This window comes from Ornithodoros turicata, unplaced genomic scaffold, assembly GCF_037126465.1.
Source record: "Ornithodoros turicata isolate Travis unplaced genomic scaffold, ASM3712646v1 Chromosome190, whole genome shotgun sequence".
In the NCBI taxonomy this organism is placed as follows: Eukaryota; Metazoa; Arthropoda; class Arachnida; order Ixodida; family Argasidae; genus Ornithodoros; species Ornithodoros turicata.
In genome coordinates this window covers 1-19,435 of record NW_026999332.1, presented here as the reverse complement: position 1 = coordinate 19,435, position 19,435 = coordinate 1, and the positions used below count along the sequence as shown (strand labels likewise).

The following is a 19,435-nucleotide window of genomic DNA, read 5'->3' as shown; positions in this document are numbered from 1 at the left end:
TCAAAAAGGTATCAAATGAAAAACCCTACCAGGAGCTTTTTGTTTGTGAAAATCTAACAGGACAAAACAAAGACATCCTGAGATTGAGTACAGAGCACGCTAACGCAAATGGCTATGCCTATGTATGGGTGCGGAATGGCCGTATTTTTGCCAAGAAAAGTGACTTGGCAATGGTTTGCCTGCTGCTCGGGACCGACGGAATGCCAGCAGCGTTTCTTCTTTCACTTAAGCAAAAACAAAAAAGAAAGAAAAACGCTTTTTGCTGTTCTTTGTCGTTGACTGATTTGTGTTTTTCGGGGTTGCGGTTGTTGTCGGCAGGTTGGAAGTCGAGCGACCCAGGCCAACACCACCTAGGTACAGGAAGCCTGCACACTCGTCAACGTGACGTAACGATTAAGAATCAGCCAATCAGCATTATGCTTTCAATGGCGATAGCCAATTACAAACAAACTTTCAGCGGTCGTGGCCATGCAGACGAACCAGTGTTGTCTGCGAATAGTGATCTAACATTCCCGCGTACCAAATGGGAAAACTTGGAAATAAAGCGCAAACAGGGTCTTAGTTTTTCTCAAAAGTGCTATTCTGGAAAGCGTCTTGCACTTTTTGTATAAATATTTATGTCTACATATTCTAGGTGAGCTGCAGTCATTTCCAGGTTCTTGAATTGGCAGAACGGTGAATTGCAGTAGCAGACGAATTCTGGCTCTTAAGGTCCACATAACGAAGGACGGGGAAGGGGCACTGAGCTGGCCTTCCGTAGCTAGGTGACGTTCCCAGGGTTTGTGGGCGGTAATTTCCCACACCGTCTTATTTCAAACGCATGGTTAAGTGTTTGATACTGTAATTTTTTGCGTTATCATTTCGTGTGAAGGATATCGCTAGCTTTAATTAAAGTTGATGATGAACTTTGATATTTGCTCTTGGGGCTGATGATTTCATTTTCTGCATTACCACCAGCAATGGGGTAGAGCATCGCCCCAGCTATGAAACTCTACAGCCATCATCCCGTAATAAAGTTGTTGTTTTGTTCTTGTTCGAATGTATTCACAATTTAACTGCATCTCTTTAGAACCAGAGATGGTTATGAAAATGCTATGAGTTTTTTTTAAATGATTGTGGCAGTAAACATAACATATACTGTCGTGCCTCGCTAATATGGACCCGTTAATGTAGGAAACTCGAATTATGGACGATTTCTGTGCGGACTAAACTTTTTCAATTCAAGTGCGTGTAAGACTATGCCAAGGAGTTCCACCACAGCTACGCTACAACAGATAATGGTGAACTGTAAGACGATGAACAAGACGCCTTCACCATATATATTGAACCGCCAGAAACAAATGTCTCTTTTACCGACCTCGGTAGCTCAGTCGGTAACGGTCTATGGCTCAGTCGGTGGTTTCAGTATATGCTGAGTGTTATGTACAACAGGGCAACACAGCGGCGGTTGCGGTGCGGGTTGGCTGCATCAGCGGTACGTGGTGTGGGGTCTGTCTACCGCAAAGATGTACCCTGTATATGAGAATACAGTAGAGTACCGTGGGTACGCAGTGCACAACACCTTTATCTGATGATGATGGTTGGGGGTTTCATCGCCAGGGGCAATACTCCAAATGATGGCTGGATGCTGAGTTGTATGAGTGAGCAAAAATGTAAGATTGAAAGGAGGACGTGTGAGAGAGTTGGTTTGTCCCTTCAGATGACGCGCCCTTTGAAGTCGGTGAGGAGGTGTGTTGGCTTAGCTCAATTCATAGAGAACTGGATCGGTAATCCAGAGAATGTGGATTCGAGTCCTACAACTGGATAACTTTTTCAGTTTTCCTTTTCCTTTCATCTTACAGCGATACTCTACCACATTGCTGGTGCCGATTTGGGAAATGGAATACGAACACAATCTAATAACCAACTATTTTTAACACGACGAATGGGGAGTTTCATCGCCAGGGGCGTTCTAGTAGAAACAAAGCGCGAACAAACGGTAGGAAATAGGCTACAACGCCACCATGCTGCCGCTGACTTCCTTCATTTTTTAGGAGCCGGTGTTGTCGGTTCAGTGCACTACTTCTAAAGGAACGCAAATCTAACTGACTATTTTTTTCCCTCCGAAAAGTGCGTTGATATTAAATAAACGAATTGTAAAGTTCACAGGTCAGCGCTAGTTCCTCGGCCGCAGAAGCCCCGGCGACGTGACGTCACTGCCTAAACGGAGGAGGGAAAGGCAACAATCAGAGGAGGAAAGGTTCATACGGAACTGAGAGCGAAACTTTGCATGTTGTGCATGCATATGAAAAGGTTCTCCGTCTAATCCTGTACTTGTGACTGAAATGGTGTGTTTTGGTAATGCGCTTTCTAATTAGCGTAATATAACGTTTCCTTTCCATGGCTAATTAAGCTTGTTTGACAAATAAATTAGGTACACTGATGGAAACCACCTGTTTGGGCGGTAAATTCCTTCACAAGTATGACGCAGAAGGTTTCTAATTTTCATCCCGAGTACATTATTTAATAATTAGGGGTCACTACAGAGTGAAAGACCCTGCCTTACAAACTTACTTCCAAACATATATATATTTGTGACTTCCAAACATATATATATATATATATATATATGTTTTTAAGTCAAACGTCGCCATGCCAGTACCAGACAGCTGTTTCGGCCTTCTTGGGCCTCATCAGCAGTACGCAGGCAGGCAACGTTTGAGCGGATGGCGTCAGAAGGTCACGTGGCACGTGATGCCTCCCATCAGGGTGTCGTAAGACACCTCTGAAAGCCCAGTGCATAGCCAGTCAAGTGTATAAGGGGGAAAGAAATTAGCAGGAGCTCTTTGGCTGCACGTATAGCATATGTTTGTAAGTCAAACGTCGCCATGCCGGTACTGGACGGCTGTTTCGGCCTTGGTGGGCCTCATGTGCTATACGTGCAGCCAAAGAGCTGGACCAGGATGTTGTATATAGATAGGGCAAAAAACGACACCAGAGACTGAAGTAGGGAATGGGGGAAAGTTATTTATTGAGCCGGCATTTAAAATAAGGGTCTGGGGAAGTCTACGTTTCTGCGGAGGCTCCGCCTTCTTCGGGACTATGATGGGGACTCGCAGCTAGAGCCCTGCACGGGCCGACTTTTCCGGGCCCGACCCGGCTCGGGCGCATCGAAAAATGGCCCGGCCCGACTCGTGCCCGGACATTCATATTTTTACGCGACCCCGCCCTGCCCGGTGACCCAGTGACTAGAGCCCGGCTCGGCCCGACCCGACCCCTTGACCCGGCGAGTAGATCCCAGCTTAGTATTTCCAGCCGCGACGTACGCGTTTCTGGCGATTATCAAACAAGTTTATCAGTAAATTTATAAGGAGAGAAGACAAACATACAAGTGATGGTGGTTTAACACCATAACCGCACCAGACCAAATTAAATCCAGAACGTACGCGGGCATGGGCTTTATCGTTACACTGTCAAGATTTTGCGGAGGTAGAGGACGCTGTCGACAAACTCCTTCTCCCAGTCCATACCCCTCTCACCGAGCTTTGCCAAGTGCTTGTGAAATATGTGAGGAGTGGGGAGCAATGTAAAGTGGCTTTCAGAATGTTCTAGAGGGTCAAATCATATGCCTAATGCCTTGCTTGTCTTTGCAAAATATGCACAGGAATGACGCAAGCGCATGATGATATGAACTAATGCATCTCCATTGTGGGGAATTAGCTGCGTGGCCCGGCCGGGCCTGACTCTCGGAAACATATCTGTCGGCACGCGATGGTGGCGTATTTTAACGGCCCGGACCCGGCCCGTGGTGCTAGCGTATTTTGTCGGCCCGGGCTCGGCCCGGCCGGGAGCACACATCCAATAACAAGCCCGGCTCGGGCCCGGGCCCCTGCAGGGCTCTACTCGGAGCTACTCCCGAAGAAGGCGGAGCCTCTGTCGAAACGTCGACTTCCCCAGACCCTTATTTTAAATGCCGGCTTAATAAATAACTTTCCCCCACTCCCTACTTCAGTCTCTGGCGTCTTTTTCCCTATATATATATATATATATATACATATATATATATATATATTAGTCGTCAAAAAAGCTGATAAAGGCGGTGCAATCGTGGTAATGGACAAAAACAATTATGTTAACGAAGGTCTTCGACAACTATCGTGCACATTATTTTTACAAACTCCTCGACGCTGACCCTACAGAGCAAATTACAGCAGATGTTATCCGCAGTCTAAAAGCTCTAAAGGCAAGAAAAATTATAGATACCACCCTGTACGACTATCTACTCCTCAAAAACCCCATAGCGGGCAGGTTTTACATGCTGCCTAAAATCCATCAACCTGGAAATCCAGGGCGCCCCATAGTTTCGTGCAACGGTACAGCTACTGAGAACATCTCAAGCTTTGTAGACCACCTTCTCAAGTATATACCTCCGCAACTACCATCCTACATTCAGGATACCAACCACTTTCTTCAAATACTATGTAAATGTGAACCTCCTCCTTCCAGTCTGCTAGTCACGCTAGACGTTTCATCTCTGTATACCAACATCCCCCCCCCGAAGATGGCATTGCTGCAGCTGAAAGGGCGTTTTCCAAATATTCTGATACCCCCTACGATCCGTGTGTCATATCCACATTTCTCAATCCTATTCTCAAAAATAACAACTTTGAATTCGACGGTAAGCATTAGTTGCAAGTCAATGGCACGGCTATGAGTACAAAAATGGCACCAAACTACGCAAATATTTTTATGGGAGCTCTAGAGGAGGAATTTCTGACCAAGCGCATAAAGAAGCCCACGCTTTACAAGCGGTTCCTCGACGACATCTTTATGGTGTGGCCACACTCAGAAGATGACCTTGTTGCGGATTAAAGGAGGTCGAGGTGGGTCTCGTGGTCACGGGCCTATATTCGCCATTTTGCTTTTCGGTTTTTAGTTCATTAAGCCTTTTCCTCTCGGAAGCAGAGCGGGCGCCTCGTTCTTCCCTCACACATTTCTGGTGCCGAAACCCGGGAACGTAGGCCGCCTGTTCCTTCGCTTTCTCTTCGGAGGTCATCTCGTCGTGACCTGCCATGGAACGCTTGAAGCGTACAAGAGGTGGACTACGTGCACACTTGACGCGGACCATGACACGGCTCTCCGACCTGCTGGGGCAGCAGGACTCGTCCGTCGAAGAGGTTGAAGCTGCGTTGGACTATTTGGTGGCAAAACGGCAATCGCTCTACGACCTCGATAGCAGCATCGCCCAGGAAACCACGGAAGATCAGCTGGGAGCGGAACTTGACGGGCGCTCCAGTACGAGGAATGTCTCGAGGGAATGATCACAAGGGCACGTCGTAGGCTTCACCAGCAGCAGAATGTTGCACCTTTGGATCAACAGCGTCGTGCGGGGAAAAAAAAATCGTCGCTCTCCCTAAGCTTCAGATACCCAAGTTTTCGCGAAAATTACAGGAATGGCAACAATTCTGGCAGCATTTTGATGCCACCATCCACTCCAACCAAGCACTGGCTCCGGTCGAGAAGTTTAAGTACTTGGTCTCCTACCTCACTGACGACGCGAAGCGATCCATCGAAAGCATCAGGATCAGCGGCGACAACTACGACTCTGCGGTCACTCTGCTCACACACAGGTACGGTAGACCGGAACTCCTTACGGCGGAGCACATCGACCATTTGCTTGCTCTTCGTCCCATCTCGAATTCCCAGAACATTCCCCAGCTCCGACGTCTTCATGACGATGTGACCATTCGAATGGCAGCGTTGGATTCTTTGGGGGTAACTAAGGACAAATATGCTGTAAGGACACGATGTAAGGACACGATGCTTGCCCGAAAACCTCTGTGTCCTTTTTCATCAGCGGAGAAGGGATACAGCCGCAGTACCTCAACCCCAAGGCAACAATGAAAGCACTGGGATAGACAAGGCCGCCGAGGATCTTCAGGCGCTGCTATCATTTCTTCAGGTGCAGGTGGAGACTCGGGAAGAGGTGTTGCTAACTCGGGCAGTTTCGCCAGCGTCGGCTGCTCGCAGCAAGAGTCCTAACGAGCCGGTTCGGCTTCCTACTGCCGCTGCCCTAGCCGCTGCAAACGCCGCACCTCCGAAGCGGACTGCTGAAGCACGTTCATCACCCTGTCCCTTGTGTCACTCTCCGGACCATCCGCTGCAGTCCTGCACGGCGGTTTTACCGGCAGCCGATATGCGCCATCGTTTGTCTACACCGGGAAGATGTTTCAGGTGCGGCAAATCCGGACATTTTTCACGGGTTTGCCGATCTGCGGCTGGGTTGTCTTGTTCGAAGTGCCACGGACATCACCTTTCCATATTGTGTGACATTCAAAGACGTCCGGAGGCTCAGCGTTGTTCGACCACTCTCCCCGCGGCTGCAGACATGGGGGCACCGCGCGAAGTGTTGGACAACGTCGTCTCACAGACTGTCATGTCTTCATCACCCTCGAACGTGCATGCAAAATCTGGAATGAGACGGCCTTCAGACAGTCTCGGTTTGGGCAGAAGGACCTGCAGGCAAGAAGCGAATTCGGCTGCTTCTTGACACAGGTAGTCAACAAACGTTTATACGTCGCGATCTGTTGAAGGAGCTAGGGTGCCAAATCACTGGTGAGGAGGACCCCTCCGTGTTCTCTTTCGCACGTACGCGCCACCCCAGAAGATTCCACTGCGAACGGGTGCAAGTCCGCCTCGAAGCCATCTCGGATTCGCGGTCGTTCATCGAGCTTGAAGCCCTCGGCATTTCTGAACTATGCCGCGTGTCTACGCCAGCCTTGGACGACGTAACCATGAGCCTTCTCTCGCTGCGAGGCCTCGAAGTGGCCGATACGAGCTGCACCACGGACATCGCTCTGCTGGTGGGTTCCGATTACTATTGGAAGCTGGTCACCGGCCGAGTGGAACGTCTACCTGGCGATCTTGTCACGGTGGAGACCATTTTCGGATGGGTCGTTCAGGGAGTCCAGCGGTCACCCAGTCGAACACTGTCCACCGTGGTATCAGTCCTCTCCCTTTCCTGCGAGGAACAAGAATTCTTCGACCACATGGACCCTTCGGAAGCGTGGCGCTTGGATGCCCTTGGCATAAGCGATCCGGTTCCTGATCCCGACGATGACTTCGCGGCCGCCTACTTTACAAGCCATGTACGCCAATATGACGGTCGCAACGTCGTCCCGCTAATGGTTAAACCAGAACTAGGGCTCCCTGCTTGCGCCAATAACAGGAATACGGCTCTACAGCGCCTCCTCTCGCAATTACGTCGGTTTCGGTTCGACCCAGAATTGCTGTCTCAGTATGACGAGGTCATACGTGAGTATTTTGACGAAGGTCATCCTGAAAAGGTAATGGGGATCAGCAGCCGCCAAGAAAACGTTTATTACATGCCCCATCACGCGGTTGTGCGACAAGAGGCGGTCACCACGAAACTCCGCGTTGTATTTGATGCGTCGTCCCACTTGCCAGGTCAGCAATCGTTGAACACTCTCCTGATGAAAGGGCCGGAGGTAAACGCAGACCTGCTACATCTTCTGTTGCAGTCCCGCTGCAGCTCCACGGTTTTAACCGCCGACATCAGGAAGGCATACCTGCAAATCATCATTCGCCCGAAGACAGAGATTTCCTTCGCTTTCTGTGGGTAAAGGATGTACGGCAGGCATCCAACGACAGCAATCTCGAACTTGTCGAGTGGCGGATGACTAGAGTCCCTTTCGGAGCTACTTCGAGTCCATTTCTGCTAGCAGCAACGCTGCAAACCACTTTGAGCCAGTTTGCTCGGATTATCCCAACACCGTATCCCGCCTCCGGACGGGGTTTTATGTCGACGATCTGGTCGTCGGCTGCACGTCATACAGTGATGCGTTGCAGGTATACCAAGAAACGGTAGAAATATTGAAATCCGCTGGAATGGATATTCGCAAGTGGACCTCAAACTCTCCGGTCCTGCGCGAGAGATTTCTCATGGACGGCACGTCCTATGACAACGCCTCCGACGGCGACCCCCATCGTCAAGGTTCTCGGCCTATATTGGGATCGCAGTACGGACGGTCTTCTTCTCAAAACGACTCGAGCAGCAGTCTTCGCCGTCGCACACCCTGCCACGAGCGCACTGTCCTGAAAGCACTTTCACTTGTGTATGACCCCTTGGGGTACATCGCACCTGTCATTATATCTGCGAGAATTCTGTTTCAAGACCTGTGGCGCAATGGCCTATCGTGGGACCAACCAGTTAGCGAATCAGACAACGTAATCTGGGAGAAGTGGAAGGTCAGCCTGGTGAGAACTGAACCTGTTCAGACTCCCGCGTTGCGCTCTCCCTGAAGATAACTCACCCGTCGATGTGCACTGTTTCGCAGATGCCTGTCCGAAAGCCTATGGCACTGCCATACACTTGCGGAGTATTTCTCCCAACGGCACCGTTAAAACAGGTGTCGTTGCCTCGTCTCGAGCTCCTCGCCTGCCTCTTAGCTACACGTCTCTACCGTCACGTTTCAGCGCTGAAGACTCTCAGTCAAGTGACAGTACATTTTTGGACAGATTCCATCATCGCTCTTCAGTGGATTCATGGATCTGGCAGCAAAACCCAGCAATTTGTTCAGTCTCGAATAACCGAAATCTTGTCTTCATCGCGCACTGATCAATGGTTCCACTGCAGCGGTAGTGACAACCCCGCTGATTTGCTCACTCGGGACGTATCCGCTACCACTCTGAAGTGCTGCAGATTGTGGTGGACAGGTCCCGGCTGGCTCTCATCGTCGTTTGGCACCTTCGTAAGTACAGAAACCAGCTTTGCCAGCCATGGGTACGATTAACCGATGACAGAGCCTCTCCAGCAAGTGAATGTCCAGCTGCGCTCAAACATGCTTCCGTTTCGGCAGTCGTCGGAATTGGAGAATGGATGGAAATCACGGACTACGGGACGTTATCCAGGCTCCTTCGGGTCACCGCCTTTTTTGCTGAGATTTGCGAACAACGCTAGATCTGCGAGACCATCCGTGTCTGGCCCACTCACACTTGAGGAAATCACGCATGTTGAGAACTTTTGGATCCGTCGCGTGCAGGCTGAGGCTTTCCCCCATGAGGTTGCCGCTTTCAGCAAAGGCAACGTCGTCAAACCATCATCGTCCCTACATGCGTTCCAACCGTTTTTGGACGCCAACGGCATCATGCGTGTCGGCGGCCGTCTTCATCAACTGAACGTGGTCGACGCCATAAAGCACCCCATTCTTCTGCCATCCAAGCATCACTTTACGCATCTCGTAATAGTCGACGCTCACCGACAAGCCCTGCACGCCGGAGTACAAGATACTATCACCCAAGTCAGGAACCGATTTTCGATCCTCCGGGCACGCCAGACCGGTTCGTCGCGTCCTACACTCCTGCCTCAGCTGCGCCTGCAGCGCGCAGAACTCGCTAGCGTTCCAACGGCCCCCCTCCCTCGCGAGAGAATCACAGAGGCCAACCGCTTTCCTCGGTAGTTGGTCTGGACTTCGCACGGCCGCTGTTCATCACAAACGCCGCATCAGGAAAAGCATACATCGTCCTTTTCTCGTGTGGCGTCACAGAGCCATCCACCTAGAGCTCGCATCTTCTATGAACGCTGTAGACTTTCTAATGGCCTTCCGTCGCTTCGTTTCAAGACGTGGTGTGCCCACCTGTCTACTCAGACAACGCCCGAACGTTTCACAAGTGCGCAGCCATCTTGTCTGCGCCACAACAGCTGATGTACAAGATTTTGCAAACTCAGCGCCGTATACAGTGGCGGTTCATCGTCGAGCGAGCACCTTGGTGGGGCGGATGGTGGGAACGCCTCATCCGGCACCGTGAAGGCTGCTCTAAGGCGATGTCTCGGTAGAAGCCGCCTTGCTTTCGAGCACCTACTACAACCCTATGCGAGGTGCAAGCTCTCGTAAATTCCCCGCCCGTTAACCCACGTCGCATCTGTTGTCGAGGAACTCGTCCCCCTCACGCCAAGCCACTTCCTCATAGGCAAACGAGCCATCTCTCTACCGGGCGAACACGCTGCCACCTCACAGCCTGACGCGGAGGACTCCGGCACAACTTCCGAGAAATGCTGAAGGCTAAGGAACTCTTATGGAAGCGCTGGAGATACGAGTACCTTCTGCAGCTGAGGTCTGCCCACGTGACTGCGTCTCCTACCCAAAGTCGTTTCAAGGAAGGGGATTTGGTGGTGCTTCCGGAAGATAATGTCCGTCCCCCTTTTTGAAGCTCGGACGCATAGCGAAGTTGGTACGAGGGAGAGATGGGTTAGTGCGGGCATGCTCAGTACGTCTCGCAAGCGGCACTACCATAACCCGTCCAGTTCAAAGGCTTTGCCGTTTGGAAGCAGACGTCCTCGTCACCCGCCGGCCGGGGATGATGTTGCGGAATTAAAGGGGTCGAGGTGGGTCTCGTGGTCACGGGCCTATATTCGCATATTGCTTTTCGGTTTTTAGTTAATTAAACCTTTTCCTCTCGGAAGCAGAGCGGGCGCCTCGTTCTTCCCTCACAGACGTAATCACATTTATCGGCGACTTTAACCAAGCACATCCGGCCATCAAGCCCACCCATTCGTATTCCGCTTTCACTGTCAACTTCTTAGACGTCCAGGTAAAGTTAACCAACGGAGTCTTGTCCACAAACCTGTTCCGTAAACCTAAGGACTCTCAACAGTACCTAGCATTTAACAGCTGTCACCAGCGTCATACTAAAATTGCCATCCCTTACAGTCAGGCACTTCGGTACAGGCGTATCTGTTCCAGTGACGACGACCTGAGCAGCAATCTAGCTGAACTCAAACAAACATTCATCGATCGCCAATTTCCACCTAATTTGGTTGACGACGCACTAAACAGAGCCCATAAAGTAGATCGCAAAGCCCTGTTCCAAAACCACAAACACATGATTGATGATAGTTCCGTAAACCTCATTTTAACATTTAGCAGCAATATTCCAAGCGTTAACAGTATACTAAACCGTCACCACAGCATCCTTCTCCAATCAGAGCGCATGGGACAAATTTTTCCTCAGCCACGGCATGTTACGTACAGGCGCGCACGCGACCTGCACGGTAATCTAATTAGCTCTAAGGTTAGCAAGCCAGAACATCCAGGAACGGGTTGCCGCCCGTGCGATGGTCGCAGGTGTCAGACATGCAAATTAATGCAAAGCGCCCAAGTACTTAAAAGCACTAATTCTAATTTTTCATTCAAAATTAATGGTGACTTTGACTGTAATTCATCTAACGTCATTTATGTCATTCAGTGCGACATGCGCCAAGCACAATACGCAGGTAAGACCAAAACATAATTTCAGATCAGGTTCAACAACCACCGGTCTGACGTTACAAAAAAGCCAAACCTCCCGGTCTCTCGTCATTTCAAACAACCAGGTCATTCCCTAAATAATGTGTCAGTTTTCATTCTCCAGTCAAATTTTAGCTCAGATCGGTGCAGAGAACAACGCGAATCCTATCTCATTCACAAGTTCCAATCAACCATTAACGAAGATCTCGGAGCACTGTCAACGGTAGGAAATCTGGCCGCCTAGTTGAGCTTCTTTCTTTCCGTTCCTTTCTTTCCTTTTTCTTTCTTTCAGCAAAGTCCGAAGCGGCACTCACCCTGCCTAGGAATGTTTTTCCCCAAATACGGAGAGGGACTAAAGGAGAATGACCTCACCACCCGGACTTGACCTCCTGAAATATTCGCGAACCTGACTCACCGACAATCGCCTGTGGCGTGCCTTGTACCGATGATGACGTCACACACCAAACCTATTTAAGCAATCTGTAACCCCCTGGGCATCTTTTGTCCTGAGGAAGACAGTGCTACTGTCGAAACGTCGACCCCGTTTCTCATTCAACTTTTAATTTCTGCCCATTAACTGAACTAGTGTTTCTAACTTCCCTAAAATCTGTTGTCCGTGTATTTTTCCTTCCACAACTATATATATATATATATATATATATATATATATACAAATATAAAAATGAGCAAATGCTCCATGGCTGCACGTGTTTACACATGTTTACAATTCAAGCGTGCTTTGCACTGCGGCCTCCAGAGATGTTCCTAACACCCTGGAACATTGATGTCTTGCAGAGACACAGTGTTTGTGCCGACCCAAGAGCGTATCACATCCCTACGCTGTGCCGATGAGAGCCAAGAAGCTCGAAACGGCCGTCGAGAGCTGGGATTGTGGGACGCTTGAATTGTAAACATATTCCTCACGTGCAGCCATGGAGCATTTGCTCATTTTTATATTTGTATCTATGCTTACTGGCTTTGCACTGCGGCCTCCAGGGATGTTGCTAACACCCTGGAACATTGATGTCTTGCAGAGACACAGTGTTTGTGCCGACCAAAGAACGTGTCACATCCCTACACTGTGCCGATGAGAGCCAAGAAGCTCGAAACAGCCGTCCCAGCTGGGATTGTGGCACGCTTGAATTGCAAACATTATATATATATATATAATAAAGAGGGAAAAGCCATTAAAATGAAGTAAATGATACTAGAGGTGTTTGAAATTCAAAATTACAGATTAACATGGCTTCTATGGCTGCACGCAGAGAAACAGATACTCATGGAACGACGCGACAACACCAGAGGACATGTGTTTCGCCGTGTTTGCGGCTCGTCAGCTCTGGGTAGCTGCGCATCGTTCGGAATTGGCAAACCAGGGGTCACTCAGCGAGCGATATACGCCTGGGGAGGTGACTGAGCACTCCTCAATGCCACAGTGCAAGCCAGTGAATTATAATGAGGGGGAAAGCCATTAAAGAAACAAGTAAACGACACTAGCCGTGTTGAAATTCGAAATTACAGATTAAGATGGCTTCTGTGGCTGCACGCCGAGAAACAAATACACATGGAACGATGCGACAGCACCAGAGGACACGTGTTTCGCCGTGTTTGCGGCTCGTCAGCCCTGGGTAGCTGCGCATCGTTCGGAATCGGCAAACCAGGGGTCACTCAGCGAGCGATATACACCCGGGAGGGTGACTGAGCACTCCTCAATGCCGCAGTGCAAGCCAGTGAATTATAATGAAGGGAAACAAGCCGTTAAAGAAACAAGTAAATGATACTAGACGTGTTTGAAATTCAAAATTACAGATTAAGAAGGCTTCTATGACTGCACGCAGAGAAACTGATACTCATAGATATACATATATGAACATGATATATATATATATTTATACAACAGCAACATACAGCGACCTAATCGAAAAGTTCTCTCGCAATGGGTTCTTTACATCAGCCCAATATGGGTTTCGACTAAGATGTTCACCGTATCCCAGCCTGTTGATTTTCATTTTTATCTGTCGTCTTCGTTTGACAACGGTGGGCATACAAATCCAGTATTGTTTTGCTTCAGGAAAGCGTTCGACCTTGTTCCCCATTCACTGCTTTTGTAGAAACTCTCCACGTTGAACCCTTACAATGTACTTTCGTGGCTCAAATCTTACGCGGATAAGCGCGGGCAATCTGTCGTAATTAATGATTTTTTAATCTCAGGTATGCGTCATGGAATCAAGTGTCCCGCATGTCAAGTGGAATGGTGTCAAGGTGTCCCGCAGGGATCAATCCTTGAACCACTTTTGTTCCTTGTTTATATTAGCGATATCATTGAAGATGATGTGAAGGTGATAATGATCATCAAAGCTTCGCCAAATATTGCACACTGCTTACTTTACATAATGATATGGTTGCATTACAGTTTGATAAATGGTCCGCCGACTGGGAGTTACCCTAGAACTTGTGCAAGTACAGGTCTATATCATTTGCGAAGAGCGTGAACTCTACACACGCGACTTATAGGGTAGGCAATGCAATACTGGGGAATGTTGATGAATACAAGTACCTGGAATTTATTTTCTCCGAGGATCTTAAATGGAATAGACATATTCGTTTCGCAACCAACAAGGCCAGTCGCTGGCTCAGAATGCTAACTGGAAATTTCAAAAACGCTGCTCAAACCAGTAAAGACAACCTTTCCTTCACTCTTGTGCGCAGACGTCAAGGCTTTTATTTCGTTATGAAGAGAGAGAGAGAGAGTGGACAACCGTAATCTACCCTTGCGCGGTTGTCAATGGCTGGTCAGCTGGCACGAATGCACGTGTTTTATGGGGCACTCCTTCTGTTGGATGCATGAGTCAAATAGAAAAAGTACAAACAACAACAACAACTTTATTTTCGGCCTTGGAGAGTGGGGAGTTTCATCGCAACAGGCGATACTCTACCCCAGTGCTTGGTGGAATGGGGGGAATAAAATAACGAGCCCCTTTACAATAACGATCGAAGTCCGATGGTGTCCAGAAATGTCAGAAGAGCTTTGAGCGCAGAGCGTTGCTGGGCTGGATTGGGCCAGGGACCAAGCAATTTCGGTAGGGAGAAAGGGCGAGAGTCCAGCTGACGAAGAGACTCGGAGAGTGTGATTCGGGAAGGTTCGTAGTGAGGGCAATGAAGAAGAATGTGCTCCAGATCCTCAAGAGCACCACAGTGGCAACAGGTGGGAGAATCAATTTGTCTCAAGCGGTAACGCCACTGAGCTGTAAAGGCCACATCGAGGCGCATGCGGTGGATTAATGCAGCATCCTGACGAGATGTGTTTCGTGGCATCCGGAAAGCGAGCATGGGATCAACTCTGTTCAACATAGAGCGGGGAAGAATGTCGGTTGTCCGTTGGCGGGAAGCCAGGGGTGTCACTAGACGTCGCAGAATTGAACGGCGGTCTCCTCTGAGCAGAACAATACGGGTCCGGTTCCGAGACGAGAGTGCTGCTTCTGCGGCGCTGTCGGCCTGCTCGTTCCCCACGACACCACAATGGGCTGGAACCCACTGGAGAACTAGCCTGTGGCCTGCGGCGTAGATAGTGTGGTAAGCCATTAACACGTCGGTGACTAGGGGTGCGGATGGGCCTCGTATGCCGGAAGTTTCAATTGCTTGAAATGCAGATTTGGAGTCTGTAAAGACTGCCCATTCCCGGGGTGGAAAATCAGCGATGTGTTGTAGAAAGAAAAGGATGGCATAGAGTTCCGCAGCTGTGGAGGAGGTTGGATGTGAAAGGCGTCTTCCGTGCACGACGCCTTCGGATGGAATGACGAAGGCTGAGGCGGACTTGTTGTTTCGGGATGCGCCATCAGTATATGCTGCCGTAAACGTAGAAAACTTCTCGTCTACCAGAGCATGAAAAATGGGCTCGGAGGACTTGAGGGGGGACCTGATCTCTTCTTTGCAGAAGGTTTGGGAGGCGTACAAACGTGGGCGGTACCGGGAGAGACCAGGGGGCTTCCGGCGGTATAGTGTCCTTAGTTATGAAGCCAGTGAGAGTCTGGCGTGTCCTCTGCGCTACTCGAGAAAAAGTACAAAAAACACCTAAGGTTCCGTGCATTCGGTTTTAATCCAAAAACATCGAAAAACATACGCCGGGTAAATTTTTCCCTATTCGGTTTTATTCGCAAAACATCCAATACAAAGGAACATGCCAGGAATTATGACAGATAAATTGCTGCACATGCCCAGATTAACATTCCAACATGCCAAGCAGACTTTCGTTTATTACGGTTCTTTTCTTGGTATTTCCTATGGTTGGATGACCTGCGATAACACTGAGAGTGTTCCAGCGTCAATCTTTTTGTCCCTGATCGGATGCGCAGCTCGTGATCTCATTCTTCTGCCATTGTATGTGCCACACCACACTTGTGAACCGTTTACGGACGTGACGTCAAGAAGAATGTCGCATTTTTGGTTGTTTACTGTAGATGTTACGACAGTACATACCCCTCCACTTTCCACGTGCGGCACCCGAGATGGGACGAAAAAGGAAGAGCGCCTCGGACAACGTTTGCGAAAATCAAGATCTTGAACTCTCAGGGAAGGAAGATGTTGTCGTATGCAAGTATTGTCGCGTGACGGCTAATGTGGGCTGTGGAAGGGGTGCGACGCGCATATCGGAGCAATCGCGGCGCCACGTGATTCTGAAGAATCCTCATAACGAACAAGGTGAACAAACGCCTTCCGGTCATTTCTTGCAGCACTTACACAATTCGGACTGGTACTTCGTAAAACTGGTAATTCGAATTGGTTGTTGTTGTTAGGGCTGCATTAGGCGCGCACAGCACTGAAATTACATTCTAATTGCTATTCGGCGATAACTGTCGGGTAAACCATGTACAGGCAAGGAAAAACATAGAAAAACTCCGATTTCGCGAAAATCAATAAACATCGAAAACATTCGCCGAATCCGCCCAAAAATAAACGTAGAAAACGCGGAATCCTAAAAATAACACTGCTTGGTTTCTTTGCTCTCGTCACGGGAGAGAAAAGGGTTGTTGGGTGTCCCAACCCAAGGCCATGTTGCGTTGCGACGTCTTCTCAGGACGTAGGATGAACTTAAGATCAAGTTTCTTCTACTTTTTGTATCACGGTATGGCTTGCCCGCACCCTTCACGTTACTTCACTCAACCTACCTATGTGCTACTAAGAGTGATCACTGAAAAAAGTAGTCCGTGAATATGCTCGTTGCAAGGATGTTTTTAAACCTTCTCACTTTCCAAGAGCGATATCCGATTGGAATGGACTATCTCGTGATGGTGTTCATGCAAATTGCGTTGACACGTTTTACTCACTGTTACTCTTCGTTGGTCACTAATTTGTAGTATCAATGTTGTGACGTGTGTGTATAACACTTGTTTATATCGTCACGTTCCTTTTTTTATCCCCGATACTGTAATGCCTTCGTGGCGAAAAGATAAATAAATAAATAAATAAATATGTCGTCGACTGTGCGACTTTCGGTATTCGAAATTTTCTTTTCTTCGTTTGTATCCTGGTTTCATCTTCTGTTGTCCTTGCGCAGTGCATTGCGAAGGCGAACTATATGAGCTGAACTACAGCTCGTATCCGTGTGTAGGACTGCAGGATAAGCTCCAAGATGCGATGTTAGGTGCGAACTTACATGAGCCTTTTAGAAAATAAAGGGTAGTCACCCTCATGCAGGTCAGAATGTACATAACATACTAAGCCCGTTCTATATGAGCGTGTGAAACAATAAAAAACGTCAAAAGCAATATTTGTAACAATATGCATAATATTTAAAAATCGTGAATAGATAGAAAATGAGTGGCACTCTCTGTTTGCACTTGCACTTTCCCGTGCTCTGTCTTTGCTTCACTTCACTCTGCTGCTCTGCCGGCACCATGGTAGCGAGGGGGTGGTCAGTCATTAACGGTAACGGGTATATTGCACAAAGACCACAGGCTCAGAATCGCACCATTTCAATCCAACTACCATGAAGCTCGTTTGCTGATTAATTTGGGAGTAATTTGCTGCTTTGGGAAGTGCGGCTTTCAGTCGAGGGCAAAAGAAACAAGTTGAAAATGCCATTATGAATTCTCAGAGCCGAATATAAACGAAATATTTTCCATAGTGGCATGGGAAGATATAAGGAATCATCTGATAAGGCCTAATTACGTCACATGTAGGGTCCAGACTGTCCCTTTAAATGAATGAGGCCGAGGAGCACGCTTGGGTGACTGTTATATCCTTGTCGAGGTTAGGCGAACAACCCGGGAGGTTTGTTCACCACAGCGACATGAGCTACGTGCTGATGCAGACAACCCACAACCGGTAATTCATGGTTATACTGATGTCGTAAGCACTACTAATCTTGTCTTTCACTCTGCGCAAACTGTTTAAAAATCTTGAATGGCCGTTGCCGTCTTCCTGTCTGCTTCAATCACTGTACAACACAACAGGAAATGTGCTTTAACTTGTTGGTTGTGCTTCTTTCCCTTCCTCAACCGGTTCGTGAACCGAACCTTCTAAAAAAAAACACAACGGTTCGAACCATTATAGCTGCATTCCGGAGCTGAACCACAACTGGACCCTTATCGTCGAACTTAAACTCGATCCGAACGGATAAACGTTTCCCTTCGACTATTTCAATCACAGAAACGGAACCAAGAAAAAATCAGCTGTGGCTGTTTCGCGATGCGTGGTTTGTCTAGGGTTTTTAAGGAAGAATGGCTTTCACCATTCACAGACTCCCATTTGGTATTTGTCCTGAGGAGGAATGGTCCTCACTCTTTGTCGTAACGTCAGCTTACAGAGCTTTAATCAAATGCAGACAAATATTGAAATTACCCAGAAAGATTTAGAAAAGCTAAGGCGGCGTAGTTTCGACGTAAGCAAACACTGTGCACTCAGTCAAGTTTCGCGCAGTCAAATACCGATACTAGGTACCGTTTGCTACTTTTTGTTGTCCAGCAGAGTGAATAGTTTATGAAAACAGTCGCGAAAGGTTTTGTTTTGGAAGGATCCGGAGAGGGACCATCGCCCTCCACTGCAGAACGTCAGTTTATACGCTCGATTGCGCGCTTTGACAACCGGCCCCCCGAGAAACCGCCCCCCCCCCCGAACCCGGGGTCTGGGTCCGCCTCTGGTGTAGTGCCCGATTTGTTGCAGTGAGACCGTAATTGTACCTGTTTGTAAATTACTTTATGATTTTCTTTCCAACAAAGTAAGCTAAGCCAATGTTAAATAAGTGTCCACACTTCCTCCAGAAAGTCTTCTTCGCGGTCCACATGTCGCTTTAAACATTGGTCAGTTCCGCAACACAGAAGAATTTCTACGTTTCAGGAGCTGCACTAGAAACTCTTGAACACATCAAATACGAACGATTCAAAGAGTGGTAGTCGCCTATAGAAGTACGAACTACGGGAGGAACGGAACGATGTCGTCTGTTTGACTGTTCTAATATCAAGAAAACTGCTTTCACTCATGTTCCATCCGCTAGCGAGTTGAAACGAACAGAGGGGTCAGCGCAAAGAGACAACATAAAAAAAAAGGTACCCGAGAGGGTTGTTAATCATCGCACTAGTTTTTTTTTTTTTTCTTTTCAAATATAGAACAAATTTTCATTAATTATTTAAAACTTGCTGTCGGTCGATTACGCATGCCGCACTGAACGTGGTGCTGCTAAAGCCATTCCACCTTCCTCATGTCATGTACATACTTACGCGCTCAGTGTTGAGAAATAAATGAAAAGTTGACATTGAATACAGTGGAAACATAAATGAGAATTCCTTACTTACCGTGTGTTCCTCCGTTGAATGTTAGCTCTTTGATTTGGTGCCCTGGGTGCGGCATTAAAAAACTAGAGATGTCTTTTATGCATCTTGTAATTTTCGTTTCGGGTATTATTAAGGCTATCCGGCGCGGATGTGATCAGGCGTCAGCCACTGGGCGATGAAGTCTCCAGCCTTATCGAAGCCATACGGGATCTCGTCCACAAAACTCCCAATCACGAACCAGAAAAAGCAGGTGTTCTAAAGCGTAGCTCTTCTTCGTCTTCCTTACAGTGTTGTGCTCTCTTCAGCATGTGGGCGCAGCTAACAAAGAACTGAAAAAAAAAAAGAAAGAGTAGTGTACATCTAAAAGGCCTATCTGCAGCT

At 48.3% G+C, this 19,435-nt stretch overlaps 1 protein-coding gene across 2 annotated transcripts in view; it reads right to left on the bottom strand.

Moving 5' to 3' along the window:
- The window catches only part of LOC135373034 (atlastin-2-like), an 83,273-nt gene extending 64,088 nt beyond the window's left edge, over positions 1–19,185 (bottom strand). For both annotated transcript variants that reach the window (XM_064606347.1, XM_064606348.1), the window contains exon 1: positions 19,076–19,185. In XM_064606347.1, the coding sequence (XP_064462417.1) occupies positions 19,076–19,130 (55 nt within the window). In that variant the 5' untranslated portion in view covers positions 19,131–19,185. The remainder of the gene's footprint in view (positions 1–19,075) is intronic.
- Between the last annotated feature and the right edge of the window lie 250 nt (positions 19,186–19,435).